The sequence below is a fragment of the Pholcus phalangioides genome, unplaced genomic scaffold, assembly GCF_987345545.1.
Source record: "Pholcus phalangioides strain wild (caught in Gottingen) unplaced genomic scaffold, Ppha-v1.0 ptg000015l_1, whole genome shotgun sequence".
Taxonomy (NCBI): Eukaryota; Metazoa; Arthropoda; class Arachnida; order Araneae; family Pholcidae; genus Pholcus; species Pholcus phalangioides.
In genome coordinates this window covers 86,791,197-86,809,094 of record NW_028301608.1, presented here as the reverse complement: position 1 = coordinate 86,809,094, position 17,898 = coordinate 86,791,197, and the positions used below count along the sequence as shown (strand labels likewise).

General features: G+C 33.7%; 1 protein-coding gene across 8 annotated transcripts in view; it reads right to left on the bottom strand.

The window, feature by feature from the left end:
• The window catches only part of LOC149076942 (uncharacterized), a 341,983-nt gene that overhangs the window by 104,406 nt on the left and 219,679 nt on the right, over positions 1-17,898 (bottom strand). For 7 of the 8 annotated variants that reach the window (XM_089244666.1, XM_089244665.1, XM_089244669.1 and 4 more), the window contains 10 exons: positions 16,594-16,887; positions 15,141-15,273; positions 14,846-15,018; positions 12,920-13,228; positions 12,089-12,183; positions 11,603-11,810; positions 8,043-8,328; positions 6,870-7,090; positions 5,309-5,362; positions 4,042-4,338 (listed from right to left, as the gene is read on the bottom strand). In XM_089244666.1, the coding sequence (XP_089100792.1) occupies positions 4,042-4,338; positions 5,309-5,362; positions 6,870-7,090; positions 8,043-8,328; positions 11,603-11,810; positions 12,089-12,183; positions 12,920-13,228; positions 14,846-15,018; positions 15,141-15,273; positions 16,594-16,887 (2,070 nt within the window). The remainder of the gene's footprint in view (positions 1-4,041; positions 4,339-5,308; positions 5,363-6,869; positions 7,091-8,042; positions 8,329-11,602; positions 11,811-12,088; positions 12,184-12,919; positions 13,229-14,845; positions 15,019-15,140; positions 15,274-16,593; positions 16,888-17,898) is intronic. The other variant, XM_089244668.1, reaches the window with a different exon arrangement.

Sequence of the window (17,898 nt, the reverse complement as noted above, 5' to 3'; positions counted from 1 at the left end):
TTACTACCATATAAAAAATATGAAATGTTTAACTTTCATACCAAATCTTTGATTTATAAGGTATTTATAAATTTCTTGGGTTTTCATCATACCACATAAAGTTTCTATCTTCTCAACCTCAGTGGGAATATTGAGTGCTAAATGGTAGTGTATGGTGAAAGCCTTATCAAAAATATTGCTTCATAACTTGGTGAATACTAAACTGCAGATATTGAAGTCAGTTAATATAGATGGAACCTGGAAGAGTTGGTCAACTTTGCCCAAGAATATTGAGAAGACACCAACATATAAGGCATTTGCCTTATTTGTTGGTGTCTTCTTCATATAGATAGAACTTTTCACAACCATGGGCTGATGTGATAAGCAACTTAATTTTGTTGCCTCAAGTGAGTCAAGGTTGTGTTAGATAAGATACATACAGGGTGTTCTGTTATTGGACCAACAAACTCAGAGGGTTGTTAGTAGGCATCAAGAGGAACAAAAATTGCAATGGAACATGGTGTCGCAAACCTCGTTGAGAGCGTGAAAATTGCGAAGAAAACGAATGCAGGCTTCGAGTCCAGAGGAGATGAAAGGTGGATGTCAGTTGGTCGCTGAATGCGTTCATGGGTTTGCTCACCTTATCTGATGTAAGAAGTGTCGCAAAAAGCATGCGCTGGATAGGATCACTCGCGGCGGATGATGTAAATTAATGCTATTATGCGGACAACATCAAAAACATACCTGGTATCTCTGAGCGCGTCCAGGAATAATTTTTACATGGTTGTAGACTGTGCAATGACGTCAGCGGCCGCCACTTTCAACAACTCTTGTAATAATCAATCGGATGAATCTTTTTGTAGTTATTATTGCACTTTTTGTCATTCTAGTGTGACGTCCAAACCTGCATGGGTTTTTCGTGAATTTTACCCTCTCAACGTGGTTTACAACACCATGTTCAATTGCAATTTTTGTTCCTCTTGATGCCTACTAACCCTCTGAGTTTGTCGGCCTAATAACAGAACACCCTGTATAGACTATTGAAACACCACTGTGAAATTTATTACATTGCAATGATTTTGTGATGCTAAAGCCAGAATTCAAGCCCAGCGACTGCTTTGTGTAGTTTTAGATTTTCTTTGGTTTTTTAACTTCAAGGTGCAAATGTGAGCTTGCCCCCTCTTCAAAACAGTCTTGCTACTACAAGTAGTGAGCCACAAAATACATTAATTAAAAAAATAATAATAACCATTCATTTGCCAATTTTTTCCCTTTTAATCTGTAAGACAGATATTTGGTAAACTGATGGATAGCTTTTCGAAGGAGCGTATCTACCTTTCTGTGATGTGTCTTCTAATCTGTGGCCAGACTTTTTTGAAGAGGAAACTGCACTTCTTGAACATTATGCATAATAAAAACCACATGCACTACACATTCTTAATGTGAATGTTGATGTAGTTTTGTAAGCTTTCATGGTGCATCCTAGTTAAAGCTACCACTGTTTATGGGAAGGGTCTGATATGTCCCTTTTCTTAAAAATAAAATGACTTTGAATGTCAACAGCCATACATTACAGGAAACTACAACAAAACCCCAACTTAATGATTGTCTTAGGATCAAGACTCCTAAAAAATTTAAAATGTAACAAAAAATTCATTATTACATTTGCAGCATTTTTCAGGCATAAGCTGAAATTTGGTCAATGTAAAACACAATTTCGATTTTTCAGCCAATCAGAATAATTTTTCTACTTTGTGTAATACATGTTCAGGAACAAGTCCTTAGATATAAGGAGATTCAGAACAACCCAATATAGGCCTAATATGTGTGATACGAGACAAAACTTTTGAGCGCTAAGAGGACTGTAAGCACTAGCACATGATTAACTAAGAAGTGACATTTTTCTTTTTTTTACCACTTGGTTCTGTGTAGTTATAGAAATATCTTTTTCTCCTATGGAATCCCAGCATGGTAGCTAAGCATTGACGTATGAAAAAGTTGGGGAAGGGTAATAACTCCCCCAAGCCAAGATTATAGTATTATTTTGCAGGAAAAATCTAAACCCCCTCCCCTTCAGAAGAAAAAATATTTGAACCCCCTCCCTCCTTGAGAAAATCCTGTGCACCCCTATGTAGCTGAGATTGATGAGCCACTTGCCTAATATACTAAAAGATGTTAAGAAGTGTCACAAGTTTACTACTTGATTTATCCTTGTCAGAATCTTTCTGATCCACAGGTATACCAGAAACGGCCACAGCATGACCTACTACTTAACCTTACATGTATCTTGTGAACATTCCCCTGAGGAATTTCTAACAAACTAGTACACATGTGATGTGTTTTTGAGGCACTAACGTATTTATGTTGTCAGAATAATACATGTTTCATCTTCTACTGGTGCTGTCATCTGTCTTCAATATTATAAAGTGAAAAATATAAATGCCTAAATTTTCATGCCATGTAAGTATTGTGTTGAAAGTTTACTGCTGTTTGCAGAGAACTTTCTTTTTCAAATGAGAGGGCAGATCGTATTCACACCTTGAAGTTGGAAAACAGCAGGAAAACCAACTTCCACTGACCTCCATTGAGCCACCAACACGGTTTGAACCTGGATCCTTGCAATGTGATTCCTGCATGATACAACCACAGAAAGCTCCCCTGCTCTCAAACAGGGATTAAAAAACCAACATCTCAATGAAACATGAAAGAAAAAAACTGTATGATGTTGCCATTTAAAATCAGTAATAGACTATGGACCCAGGTCTAATCATTCTTTGTGAGGAAGAAAAATGACAGTGGTGTGACAGAAAATAATCAAATTTGACCCTATTAAATGAGTTAAACTTGAATAAACAACAACAAAAAAATAGTATTATAGGATGAATTGAAATCTGATAGCAGACAGTAAGTGCATAATTTGCAACACTGCCACAATAGTCATATTTTCTTTATAATTGAAGCTTCTAAAAAAAAGAAAACTTTATCTTCAAGAGAAACAAAACACTATTGATGCCACACAAAAATTGAAATCAATAATTTGTCTGAGCCTAATGGAAAAAGAGTTTTGAACATATTTCAGCAACATATAAATTTAAGATCACAGACATATGTTTCAGCACTAATGGGTACCATCTTTAAGGTGGGAAAACAGAGATTTTTTTCGCTATTGATGGTACTTTGATGATGAACATATATATATATATATTCTACTTGAAAATTTTATCCTGATCTGTAACCAAAACTTTCTTGAAGGAAAACGGGTACCAAATCTAACAAACTTTAAATCTAAAAAACCATTCCATAAAGTATGTGAGATAATATCCGAAATTTAAAAAACAAGTTTATTGCTTAATTAAAAAAAAAAAAAACATGGTTCAGAGAATAATTCTACTAATCATAACATACATGTACAATAAGTGTCTATATTTGGTTTGACTAACCCTGTTTATATCTATTTCCAGATGAAAAAGTAGAAACTAACAGAACTTATGCATTTATTGAACTCACACAACACATCTTATGTTGCCACATAATGAAACAAAGCTTCTTTGCCAAATTCAATAAAGATTTGATAGGAACAAGAACTGTATTGAATAAGACGTTAGGTGCAGAAAAGGAATATGAATGTTCATATATATTTTTAAATAACGGTACATATAATTGTGGTTATTATATATTTATCATTATCAATGACATTTCATTTGGTCATTTTTGTCTCACTACAATCAAGGGCTAAGTATACCGGGACCGACAGTCTATTGCTGAATCTTAACAGAAGTGTTAAACCTTTTTTTTCACATATATCTTGTCAATGAGTTGGTGTGGTAATCGTCATTTAATCATGGCATGATTAATGCATTCTTAATGTTATCAAGAAAATTTGCTGATTTGATGGATACTTTTTCTAAACTGAGCAGAACACTGGCCTATCGCCATTGTAAAAAAAAAATTATTTTCTGAATTCTCTTGCAACCCCCCCCCCCCCCCCACACACACACACAACTTCATAACACTATGAAACATGAGCAATTATAGAAACGTTTTTGAGAAACTTATACTTACCTCCAATATGAAGATATGCAGTTGAAATCTCTTCACCAAGATCATTGACTGCCTTGCAGGTATATCTCCCTTGAAACTCTTTTGTAGCATTAAAAATGATGAGCATAGTGCAATCTTCCAAATGGGAAACTGCATAATGTCCTGTGGTTAAATCTATAATTCTCTCATTATGATACCATTCAACTTTGGGCCTTGGATGACCTTTCAAAATACACTCCAGAGTAATTTTTTTTCCAGGCTCCTTTACAAACATATCACGAAGTGTCATCTCAAATGAAGGGGGTTTAGGAACCTCTTCTAAGAAAATGAGAAAATTAAAAAATTCATATAAGAAGCATAAAAAAGAATGCAAATTTTTTCTATAACAGTTTTTCTGTTTGCCATGAATATCTTGTGGCCTCAAAAATCAATGATAAAAGAAATAGCATAGTCATTAAATCTCATCCATGCTGAGAATCAACCATTCAAAAAATGTAAGGCTTAGGAAGGTTTCCAGAAATTGATATTTAATGACTTGATTAAATAAATAAATAATGACATTTTGAAACAGAAACATTAATTTCAAGACTGAAAGTGGATGAAAAAAAATAATATTAATGCTATTGAATTAATTGGAATATAAAATTTCAAATGATAATGGTCTAAGTTAAAAAAAATAATACCTCTGAATTATATTATAATTTAAAAAATTATTAGCTATATTCCATGTATTAGCTTGGATAATGTTAATCCTAATTGTTGAGGATTTATTACTTCTGCTATTACTTTTTTTTATATTCGTTTTTATTTCAATTAAAAAAATGTATCATCAACAAAATCTATACAGAATTTTTAAAATGCGATATGATTAGCATTATGAAACAATAATAATTTTGAAAATCCCCATTCTACAAATTCATCTCAAATTAAATTTCATGTTGCCAAAGAATAGCATTATTCATCTCTGTATCACTAAATTTCTTTGCTTACTCACTCACAAATTTTTTTCAATCAACTCTTATCTACCACATTATGAGAAGTAGAAAAAGAAAATCATAATAAATAAAAATATAAATATAATGACGATAATAAATAAATTATCATGAAAATAATTTGTGGTAGGCCATTTTAGTTCTATTAAAAATTAAATAAAAAACTATTGTTTTTCAAATAATTAATGAGTACATAAATTATCTAACCTGATAATTTAATGATTTTTGTACAAAGCAAACCCACAGACAATATAAATTTTTGACTTTGGAATTTCATACAGTAAAATATTTTCTACCTTTTTTCTTTGATTCCAAGTCTTTCACCCATTCAGGTTTCCTTGGTTTATATTCTGAGCAAAAAAAAAAAAAAAAAAAAAAAGGTTGAACATAAATATACTATATTTATAGTTGATAAGGTTTTCTCAGCCATCATTTGATGAAAATTGTTTGTTCGGGTTCGAAGACCGTCATTTGTTTGAGTTAGTTCTCAATGTTTCCCAACACTAGTGATTGGCATCATCAGGAGAATTGATAAAACCGGATCAAAGTCAAGTTTTCCAGAGTCTCAGGTTGTATTTACGTACATGAGTGGCTTGACATACACTATTGTTTTGTGATAGGATCAACTGACCAATCACAAAACAATAGTGTATGTCAAGCCACTCATGCACATAAATACAACCCAAGACTCCGGAAAACTTGACTTTGATCCAGTTTTATCAATTCTCCTGATGATGCCAACCACTAGTGTTGGGGAAATGTTGAGAACTAACTCAAATGGACGATGGTCTTCAAACCTGAATAAACAATTTTCAGAGATATACTATACCATGCCAATGAATTTTATACAAATCTATTTTAACAAGCTATAAAAAGAAAGATAAGACAAAGATATAAAGTCCTTAGACTATTTGTTGTTTTAAGAAAACAACAATTAGGTATTTCATAATTTGACTTTAAAGTGACTGAATTATAAACCTGTAGCAAACATTTGTTTCAGTAAAAATGTATAAAATGACATTGGTGCAATCTTGTATTTATTAATGCTCAGTAAATATAAATAATATTAAGCCGCTAAAAATTTGTCACCTGAAAATAAAAAGAAGTGAATTATTCAAAAGCACACGAAACAAGAAACAAGCATCAAAAATTTTTTTAAGAAAAAAAAAATCCAATATTGTACATCACGAAAGATTGAATATTGCTGAGTATACAGTCGAATCCCGTTTTAACGAATACCATTATAGCAAAAATCTTGTTTTAACGAACACTTTTCTAATCCCCCAAATAAGTTTACATAGGAACAACGCTAGGTAACCTGGAATTCATTTATAACGAAATTTCATTTTAACAAAGTGATTCCTCCAGTATCTTAGCATTCGTTATAACGGGATTCGACTGTAATAATTTTTTTGTAACGGAATGAAAAAAAAAATTACAAATAAATTTTCTTTAAACAAGCAAATCTTCTTTCCACCTAGTCAAACTATTTATTATTTTAAAGTTGAGATGATGTTGCTATTCTTCGAATTAGTAAATAACCTTAACTACATATATGTATATGTAATGTATCTGCTTTTCCCATATCAAAAAACCTATTATAGGGCCTGACACCAGAAAAATGAAAAATTTCCCTTAAATGAATGCTTTTGTCATTAAAATTCATAGACAGCAACACCAAATCTGAGTTAAATTCACTTTATTCACAGTGAATGAAAGCAGAACAAATTAATTAATTAATTATCTTTTTTAGTCTTATTCTTTCACTAATGAACATATCCTTCTGTCAATGAACTTTTAATTAAAAGCTTTAACTAGATAGTAAAACAAACAACCAATACAGACATGTGTTATTACCTTCAACAGTGAGTTTGTTAGTGGTCATGTCAACACCATTCCTGTTTTTGGCCTCACAGCTATAGTCTGCTGTATCATCAATGGAAACTTGTGGTATGGTGAGGCTGCAAACTCCTGTTGGCTCATAAAATATTTGGTGCTTGTTTGAATGCTTAATGACTTTACCTGACATGTACCATGTAATTTTTGGTTTTGGAATGCCAATTACTTTACATTCCAATCTGAAAAAAACAAACCCCAATTAATAGCTATATGATTTTTTTGTTTCGTATAGTTTGAATAATAATAACTTGAACTTACATAACAATCATAAAAAATTATCTGACACATGAGTAAAAAAAAAGCACCCTGAGTTTTAGACACAACTTAAGGAAGAGAGGACTTAGGAGTAGAATTATTGGTTTTGATGATGAGACAACCTCTTCATAAAAACAACATGTGTTACTATCTGTCGAGTGGTTATAGTGCCGGACTCGTGATGCGAGAATCCGGGTTCGAACCCCACAGTGGTGGTCGGCTGAAGTTGGTTTTCTGTGGTTCCCAACTTCAAGGCGCAAATGCGAGCCGATCTCCCCGTTAAAAAGTCTCGCCACAGAGAGCAACAGTCCTACAACGGTAAATCATTCAACCATAACACTTCACTCATAGTTAGTAAAACTGGGGGCAGATGACAGCACTACACATAACAAGCATTACACAGAAACAAAATTTACGTCAGGTTGCACTACACGTACACGCACATTCCCGCATGTACCGATTCGTTGGGGGGTTCTGCGGGGGGCGGGGGGGTTCATGTGTGGTGTAGCAGTAGTAGGTAGGGGCTCGGGGATCTATGATGTTCTTAAGTCAGCCACCTCGTTGGGCAATTTGCCTGTTGTGGCGTTGTATTTGTATTTGTATTTGTATTAGTAACTAATTTTGTAGATTGCATAAGTATGCACACTATACATCTCAATGACATAACTTATACAATGGGATATTATTTCATTTTTTAAATTCAAAATACCTTAGTAGCAAACCTATTAAACTAGCAGAACTCAAAAATCAAATTTATACAATGAACAAAAAAAGAAGTTTTATAATAATGTGCAATGTTGACGATATTTCTCAAATATAAGTGACCCTAAGTTAAATAATCAAAAGCATGTTTCATGATAGAGGCAATCTACTCACTTGACCATTTGACCAGGCCTTGATTCAACTGGCTTCAAAGGTGTTACAAATTTTGGGGAGGTTCCAACCTCACTAGGTTTCTTCAAAGGTTTCTGTTCAATTTTTTCTATTGGGGTTTCTGAGGTCTTTGTGAAAACTTCATCTGGTGTCTCTTCAGGTAAAGGACCTAAAATTTCTTCAATACTGGATTCTTCTGAGGATAAGCTCTGAAGAGTTGCATCTGCTAAAGTTGAAGTTTTATCAGCACTTATGGTAGCAATTTCAGAGTCTGGAATATATTCATAAGCTAAAAGTGTAGAGAAAAAATAGTTTCGATAAATAAAAATTTAAATCACACTAATGAGAAGAAAACAATTATCATCAAAGAAATTTTTGGTACAAAAAAGTTCATTATGCAAAAAGAGGGAGATGTTTTAATTTTTCCCAAACATAAAATATTTATCTTATGAAATTTATTTAGCTACATATCTGTAGTATAATGTTTCTCTGTATAATGTAAATGTATAATGTAAACATCTGTATAATGTTTCTCTATATGTTAAATAAAATTTGAAACGCGATATAGCTTCTATCTTATTGCCAGAGACTTAAATTTCTGGGTTTACACTCACTGGAATGGCGTAGAATCGCTGCAGATCTGAAGATGTGCTACAAACTAGTCCACCAAATTGTTTATCTACCATCGAGAGAGCCTTTCTTTGAGATCATAGACAGGCAAGTTAACCTTCGTAGGCATCGCTTCCAAATAAGAATACCAATGGCTAGAAGGGATTGTTTTTTCCAAGGATATAGATGCCGTGTGGCAAGAATATGGAACAGTCTTCCATCAGAACTTGTATGTGCCTCCTACGCAAGATTTGCTTCCACTATTGGGGATTTCGACCTGGCTCCGTATGTGAAGTGCTTCCCGTACTGACTATTATTTTTTTCCTTCCAGTATAAGTGCATTTCATGCCTTCTGGGGTTATTGTAAATAAATAAATAAAATCCAGGGGTGGGAAGTGACTGAGTCCATTTCGGAGCAGCTTTGGAGCAGCAAAATTCAGGATTTGGAGCAGTTTTGGAGCAGCAAATTCGGGATTTGGAGCAGCAAAATATGAGATTCGGAGCAGATATTTATAAATTGGAACAGTGAAATTAACAAGAATATTTTCGTTAACCCTCAACCCTTTTCAAAATAAACTGCACTGTATTTTGTTATCAAACATCTTTTCGTCAGCTTGATTGTGTTTTAGGCTTTTGACACCTTGTTTGAAAGAGCGGCTATCATAAAATTTTTTGCACCCGTCTATTTAAGATGATTTTTGCTTACTGTGGGCACTATTTGCTGCCTTGAACAGCAGCACTTCAAATGAGCTAAAAAAAATTTATAAGTTTTTAATTTTTTTATACTTGGAAAGAAATTGTTGCAAAATGGGAGAGAATTTCGTAACAATCAACTCGATGTTTGGCGATTCAGCACTCATTATCTGGCGAGATTGGTGATCTGACACTCGCTATTTGGCGAGGCTGACGATTTAACGCTCGTTATTTGGCAATATTGACGATTTAACGCTCGTTATTCGGCAACATTAGCAATTTAACGCTCGTTATTCGGCAAAACTAGCGATTTAACGCTCGTTATTCGGCAAAATTAGCGATTTAACGCTCGTTATTCGGCAAAGTTTCTAAACTAACATCCGTAATTCGGCGGACATGCGCTTTTTACTCCCGGAATGAAAATTTTTTTCACGAAACATCGGGATTTAACACAATGACAATCGACTACAGTAATTTTTGCTGCTTCCAGTGACGACTTTTTTTTTTAAACGGAAACACTCGAATTTGCACTTTAAAGCTGAAAGGCATTGCAAGCCATCTTCAGTTCCACGATCACGGACAATATCGGGGTTTCGCGATGGAAAGCCCGATCAGGGGCCGATAGTTTAAGTATAGTGGAATAAAACACGCTCTTCTCTTTTGTAAAGAAACGTTTCGTGGCTAGCAGGAACAAAATTTTTTTGGCGTCCTTTCCGAAATTTCGGGCATACTGAAGCAAAATTCGCTATTTGGCGCAGAAAAATGCGAAAATACGCTATTGGAGCAGGATGGCGCAAGATATTAGTTTTGGCGCAGTGCGGCGCAATTGGCGCAGAGTTCCCACCCCTGTAAGTGTCTACCAGGTGTTTTGATTGGATGAATTTTAGCACTATTTTACAACAAAAATGCAATTTAAGAGACTTTAGTCTCTTTAAAAAAAATTTCAATCTAGCAATAACAAAACATTAAAACAATTACATGATTCTGAAAAATCATGTTCTTTCATACTTGAGTTACTGCGTTCCTCTTGATTTGGCATACTAAGATATCAGCATAAGCATGATTATTGGTACAGAGAGATGGAATCTATTTTAAAGTACATAAGTGCAATAGAAAATAGTCCACAAATCTCTTCTAAAAGTAATATCAATATGCTGAAGATTACAGATGTTGTATTGATATTTCACTGTATATGGAATTATACAATATAGTGAGTAAACATTTAACCGTTTGAAGGCCAATGTTCCATAAATGGAGCATAGTTTCATTTGCAAAAATATCAGATAAAAATTGAATCAAACATTTCTGGTTTTTTATCATATATAGAGGAGAGGTCAAAGTATTTTTTGAAATAAATTTGGAAACTTCAGGTTGATATAAACATTTTTGACAGAATTTTGAAATTTGACATCTTTTGGGCATTTTTTCCCCATTTTGATTAAAATTTGCCAAAATTTCAATTTTGAAGAAAATTGAAATTACTTCGAGTGTTTCTACCATTTGATATATCAAAGTAAATCAATTAATTTTTTTGTACTGTTACATGTGAACAAGCTACACGCTTTCAAAAATCATCAGGATAAAAAAATTTCTTCCTAGAATCCGATCAAAACCTCAGCTCTTTGGAAAACTCATTCAGAGTTACGAGAAGCGGATCTTATTTCGTATTTGGAACTCGAAAGAGCAGTAACAGTGAACCTTCTACGAACAAAAGATGGTAAAATTATTTATCCAGGTCCATGTTCTCAGCTGAAAAAAGATGCCAGACCATCTGATGGCCATTATATTGTGTCTACGATGCAAGAACGGGATGCAATTTTCCGAAAAACACAAAATGCTACCAATGTGACAAATGTGCCAATCAAAGATATTTTCCTTCTTTTATCACAGACATTAGAAAAAAAGAATTTTCTACACACATTCTTATGTTAAAAAAATCGGTATGTGTTGCGAATTAAAATTTGTAGTAGAGTATAGAAAATTTCATGTGATAACTGTACTCCAGAAATAAAAAATCATGAGAATATAGGTGATACCAGTTTCAGCTTTCACCTCCCCTCAAGTGCCAATGATCCATTTATAGAACCTCATGAAAAACAAAGAAAAAAGTTTTTTCTTCAAATTTCAAAGTTGATCTATGTATAGGCATGCAAAAGGACCTCAAATTTCAAATTTGAAAACAATAAATGACTTTGTTCATAGTTTTTCCTTTAAACGGTTAAAAAAATAAATTGACTGTGAGCAATTCAATCGTTACTCACATTCAACTGCAAGAGTGGATCTTGTTATGGCTTCACCAGCTTTATTAACAGCTTTACACATGTATTCACCCATATCTTCAGGAAAAACCTCTGAAAGGAAAAGCTCACAATAGCCATCTTTCCTAGCAGTGGTCCATACTTCAGGATTTTCTCTGACCTCCCTGTTGTTATGATACCATGTCACTTTAGGAAGGGGCTGACCACTCACCTGGTTATAAAACAAATTATATTCATATATGTATAAAGAGAGAGAGAATAAACAATCACGTACAATAAACCAATAAATCATTGTGTATGTGTTAATAGGAGTAGAAAAAGTTTAAACTTCATTATAATGACAGCTGGCAATTGTGGCAAAATTTGTCAATAATTTAGTTAACATATAACCAAAACCATGTCCCTCATTTTTTAGCATTGTTTGAAAGATGAGGAATGATGAATAAATAAATTGTTCAAATTTAACGGCAATGAAAATTATGATCTTACAAAGCAAAACAATTTAGCTTCTTCACCATCCATGACTTTTACTGAAGTCATAGGAACCTTGAATGATGGAGCTTCTGTGACTTCTTCAGGAGAACCTGAAAGGAAAGAAAAAAATCTAGAATTCTCACCAGCAATGGTCACCTGATGTAGATTTTAAGTTTCTAAACATTTCCGTCTTGACGCATGGGTCCACCTGGGCATGGTCTGAGGCCTCAAGTGCAGATGGGAGCTCATGCTAATAATAATATTATTACAATTTTCAAGAGTAAGCATGTAAATTACTACTACTACTAAACCACAATGCACTTCATCCACATTTCTCTGTTGAACTTCTAATGAATTGGTATATGGTGGAATGTGCGCATACGTGTTGTGAACCTGATGTGAAGTTTGTTTCTATGAAATGCTTGTTATGTGTAGCGCTGTCATCTACCACCAGTTTTACTAACTATGAGTGAAGTGTAACAATTGAATAATTGTATCGTTGTAGGCCTGTTGCTTTTTGTGGTGGGACTTTTTAACTTTTGTCCCACATTTCCACCTCTATGTTGGGAACCACAGAAAATCAATTTCCACCTACCACCACTATGGCAACAGAGGGGTTCAAACCTGGGTCCTCGCGAGGTGAGCTAGTCACTAGTGTATATAAACTAGTATTTCTAGCCAGGTCGGAGGGACTCAGAAAAAAATCCCTTTGCCTGAGGGCCTTTGATGATCTTAAGACCACCTGTTTCTAACACAGAAAATGAATCATATAAAAGGAAAAAACAGCATAACTTAATATTATATATATTTTGATATTTTAAAAAAATAACACAAAATCGAACATACTCTCTACACTTAATGTAGCAGCAGTTGTGGCAACACCAGCTTCATTCTGGGCTTTGCATGAATATGCACCACTATCATCCTGGAACACTTCATTGATAATTAACGTAGATACATTCTTTTCAGTTGTGATCTGTATATCACGAGAGGGTTTTATTGGTTTCTTCTTGAAAAACCAAATAAAATCTGGTTCTGGTGTGGCCATTGTTTCGACTTCCATTTTAACTGGCTCTCCTTCAGGTACAAGTTGTGAAATAAGAGGTTTGATGAAGATTGGGGGAATGGGTTCAGCTTTTGGAGTTTCTTCCTCACCTAATTTAAAAAAAAAAAAAAAGCCATAAGATCTTTTGTGTTGTATAACATGCGGTTCTAACAATGCAATAGAAATAACTGAGCATTACAGAATATGAGAAGAGGTTCAGTTTTCCTATCTACACCTAGTAACACTTACTGCTTACTTAGTACTACTGACTTACATCACTCTAAAATGTCGTCTCATTCTGAAAAGAATTTTTTTTCTCAATTAGAATCATTTTGAGTAAGAAGGCTTTGGATGTCGCATTCTTAGAGATAAATGTTTCCCTGAGAGAGTCCCATAAGGAATAGATAGGAAAAAATGAAGAAGATATGCAAATTTACCTCCCAGCTCCTATTAAAGAGGGAGGGGCATTACCATAGGAAAGGTTTACCCTGACACATGTCTTTATTGGAACAAACTACTGGCATAATACAGGTTATGACTGCATGTGTTTGCATTAAAGTATAATTCCATCGAAGAACCTAATTGTTATACATTTTATTCAGATAACCATGAGCAAAATTTAGCCAAAGCTTGAGCAAAAGTGCTCTGTACACAAGAAACCAATAATAGTACAGATGACTTCCTGTATAAAATAAATTGCAAAAATTCTCATACTTATATATAGGCGCATTTCCTGTGGTTTCTCTTCATGAAACCACGACTCATGTTGGATCAAAAGAAAAGTAAATTTTTAGCTCTTGTGGCTAATTCAAAGTTCCAGCCAATTCAATAACATTTTTTATCTATCATTCTGACTTCATTTGCTTCTATTGATTTATGAGCATTTTTTCATGTATTTCTGTTTAATTCAGTTAAAGAGAAATAATTTATTTACTCTAAGTTAATTTTTAATCAGTACTATACAAAAAAAGTTAAGGTAAAATCAAATATACAAAAACAATTTAGTATTATATATATTCAATTGCAATTATTTTTCAGTTTTTGATTGATAACAAAGTGCACCCTATACCAAACTAGAGTGTATAAAAAGCTAAACTAGAGTGTAAAAAATTATTTTCCTCCAATCATTTTTATGGATTTGGCTTACTCCATTTTCGGTTGTTTATTTAAATTAACTTCCGGCATTGTGATAAAATACAGTGTGAAACCTTGATATAACAATACTATGCAGACCAAGAAAATTGAGGGATTATCGTTATATTGAGAGGCAAAAGTTTAACATTAGAGTATAGCAATTTCCAAAGAAGACTTGAAAAAATATTGTTGTAGAGGGATTTGTTTTGTTATATCGAGTATTGTTGTAGCAAGGTTTCACTGTACTCATATGGCAACACAGAGCCCGGCCAATCAACCCATAGCATCCTGCGACATGTAATGCCTCAGAACCACAAATGGTCATGTGAGATGATAATGTTTGTAACGGGCCATGGTCCGTTCTTTTTAAAAATTTAATTAATTTATTTGTTTATGACATAATTATACGTCATCAAGTGTTCGAAACACCAGGGATCGCATGGACCATGTTCGCGTGCTTATATCACAGAGTGTGACAGAGCCTGGGTGTCTCTCGGTTCCCATCACTATCACTGTACTCATACATTATTTCAATCTACCAACTAATTAACGAAGTGAAATGAAAATAAAATGAAGAAATTTTGCCTACGTACTTATGACAGTTAATGTGGCTGCTGTTGAAGCTTGGCCTATTTTGTTTTTGGCCCTGACACTATAAACTCCGGCATCATCAGGGAAAAGTTCAATAATGAAAAGTTTTGATTTGGTAGCCTCAGTCGTTATCTGAAAGTCTCTGCTCGGAATAATCTCTTGACCATTGTGATACCTAAATTGTGAAAAGTAAAAAGTGATAATAAGAAAAATTTAAATAATAGAAATAGCCTAGAAAAAGTAAAGGTTGAAAATTTTCATAAAAATAAATTATTAAAAATAATCAAGATCACCAACCATTGCAGTTCTGGTTCAGGTATGCCAGTTGCTTCAACTGTAAGTTCTAGTGGCTCCCCTTCTGGAGCAGAAACAGGCAATAAGGATTTGGTAAATTTAGGAGGTTCCATTTCAATTATAACCATATCCTCTTCTATCAAGATAGAGAAAAAGAACAAAAAAATAAGTATGTGTGTGGGCGTGATTCATTGTCATGCATTAAATATTGATATTGGAGGACCGAACACACCCTTCTTCCCATCTTGAGGAGATATCGAAGCGTTCCCAAAAGATGGGTGCATCAGGAATTTTATTAAATGAGTTGTCATGCATTAAATGCTGTATTAGACCTGACTAGACATTCAATAAATTTAGATTAATGAGAATAATGGCACATGATAAATAATGAAATTAAACGTTTTGACAAAGCAATAACTTGGTTCAAGACACATAACTTGATGTTACAAAGAATTTAGCAGAAAAAATTTCTTTGAAATTCAGTTCTGAAGTTCGAGAGATATTATCTTAAGTTCAAAAGGCTGTTTTAAACTATTTTGAGTCTCTCAATGTAGCATATTAGTTCAATGAATATGTTATTCAGAAATAGTGATAGCTTTTGGTAAAGACAAACTAGAGGTGGTAGCACCAGAAAGAACATGAAAAACAAGCATAACTCTGACAACAAATATGTTAGGGCCACACATACACTCAGATCAGACATTCTAGTATGTATCAATTTATTAGAAATTCCACAGAGGAATGTTTACAAGTATGGTTAAGTAGTAATTTAGCAAATACAAAGCTCTGTGTACACAATTGATGATTAAGTAGAACTTGACTGGTAGGAGAGAGAAAGAAAAATTCACAGCATGTGAAAAGTAGAACCTTGGCAATCAAACTTGCATGGTATACAACTGTATAACTATGAAATCAACCTAAAGTGGTATACTGATATGTAAAGTACTGTAATGATATGTAAAGTACTGTAATGATATGTAAAGTACTGTAATGATATGTAAAGTACTGTAATGATATGTAAAGTACTGTAATGATATGTAAAGTACTGTAATGATATGTAAAGTACTGTAATGATATGCAAAGTACTGTAATGATATGTAAAGTACTGTACAATGAAAAATTTGAAAAACCAAAGATTTTCTAAAGTGTAGTTTTTTTTGCAATATTGCTCATACGGCAAGGAAAACATCCATACAAGAAAATCAAAACTTTATACTAGAATTTTAGAAAATCATTATTCACAAGAGCAATGGTATCAAAAACGATGATGAAAACAACAAAGTTTCAACAAGTGAAATTCCCAAATAATAAATAGTGGAGATCACAAATATTTTCGCAAAATTCAGAATATCAATGTAAATATTTTTTTTAAACTGAAATAAAAATGAAGATACAGAAGCAAAACAACATGTTAAGTATGTTAGCAATTAAGAAAAAAAGGGCAGGCTTTCCTTACCAGTTACTGTCAAGAAAGTAGTTGTGGCATCTTTTCCAAGTCGATTGACAGCAGTGCAAGTGAATGTGCCCTGGTCATCAGGAAAAAGTTCAGGAATCGTCAGGGTAGCTTCTCCAGTTACAGGATTGTAATGGGATTGGAAGTCCCTAGTTGGTCTAAGCTCTCGCCCTTCTCTGTACCATTTAACCTCAGGAGTTGGTGATCCAGTAACCACGCAGTGAAAAGTCTGTCGTGATCCTTCTGGAGCAGTCATAGGTTTGAGAGGCTCAATGAACTGTGGACTTCTCCCAACTTCTGTAAATTAGAAAAAACAGAAATAAAATTAATTTGTAACAAAACTACTACCAAAAATATTTTAAATTTTTAAAAGTTAAAAACTGTTTTAACATTCTATTCATTTTTTTTAATCAATCATCCCCTTATTGAGTTTTATTTTTCATTGTATGACTGTATGACTTCATCTATCTAAGTGCATTTAATTTCTTTACATAAACAAAAAAAATTTCACAAGCGAAAAATAAAACACGGTTCGAAGAGAGCATCCTGCTACTATGTATTGTTGTCTGTTAAAAGGAAAGGAAAATTGTGTGTCTATAGTGCATTGGCTAGCATGATTTCCTGAATTGCAAGAGGACAGGGGTTCATTTCATGAAAGAGAAAATTAAACTTTCTTTAGAAAGTTTCCTTCCACAAAATATCCAGAAAGTGTCTTTATTAAACCATAATTTGTTTGTAGATTTCTGATGCTTCCACATTTTTATGTTATATTCTATTTCATTTTTTTCCAAACAAAATGCTACTAATAACCACATACGCACCTCATTCATATTCCTCTAGAATTTCCCTATTTATAGAACCTCTAACGAATTGGTACATGTTGGAATGTGTGTGTCCGTGTTGTGAACCTAACATGAAGTTTGTTTCTGTGTAATGCTTGTTATGTGGAGTGCTGCCACCTGCGATCCATTTTTCTAACCATAAGTGAATAATTGTATCGGTGTAGGCCTGTTCTCTGTGACGAGACTTTTTAACGGGGAGATCGGCCCGCATTTGTACCTCGAAGTTAAGAACCACAGAAAACCAACTTCAGCCGACCACCACTGTGGGGTATGATTATATAATACATGGTTTACATAATACTACATGATTTACTAGTAGTTCGAAGAAATCCCTAAAAACTTAGCTGATTTTTTAAAAGCGATGTCAGGCTAGTTTAGTTTATGTCAAGTGTTCAAATATGTCTTTGTGCGGGCATCTTGATGCATTCACATCGCGAAAGCTTGGTTTGCATCCTGCGACAGTACA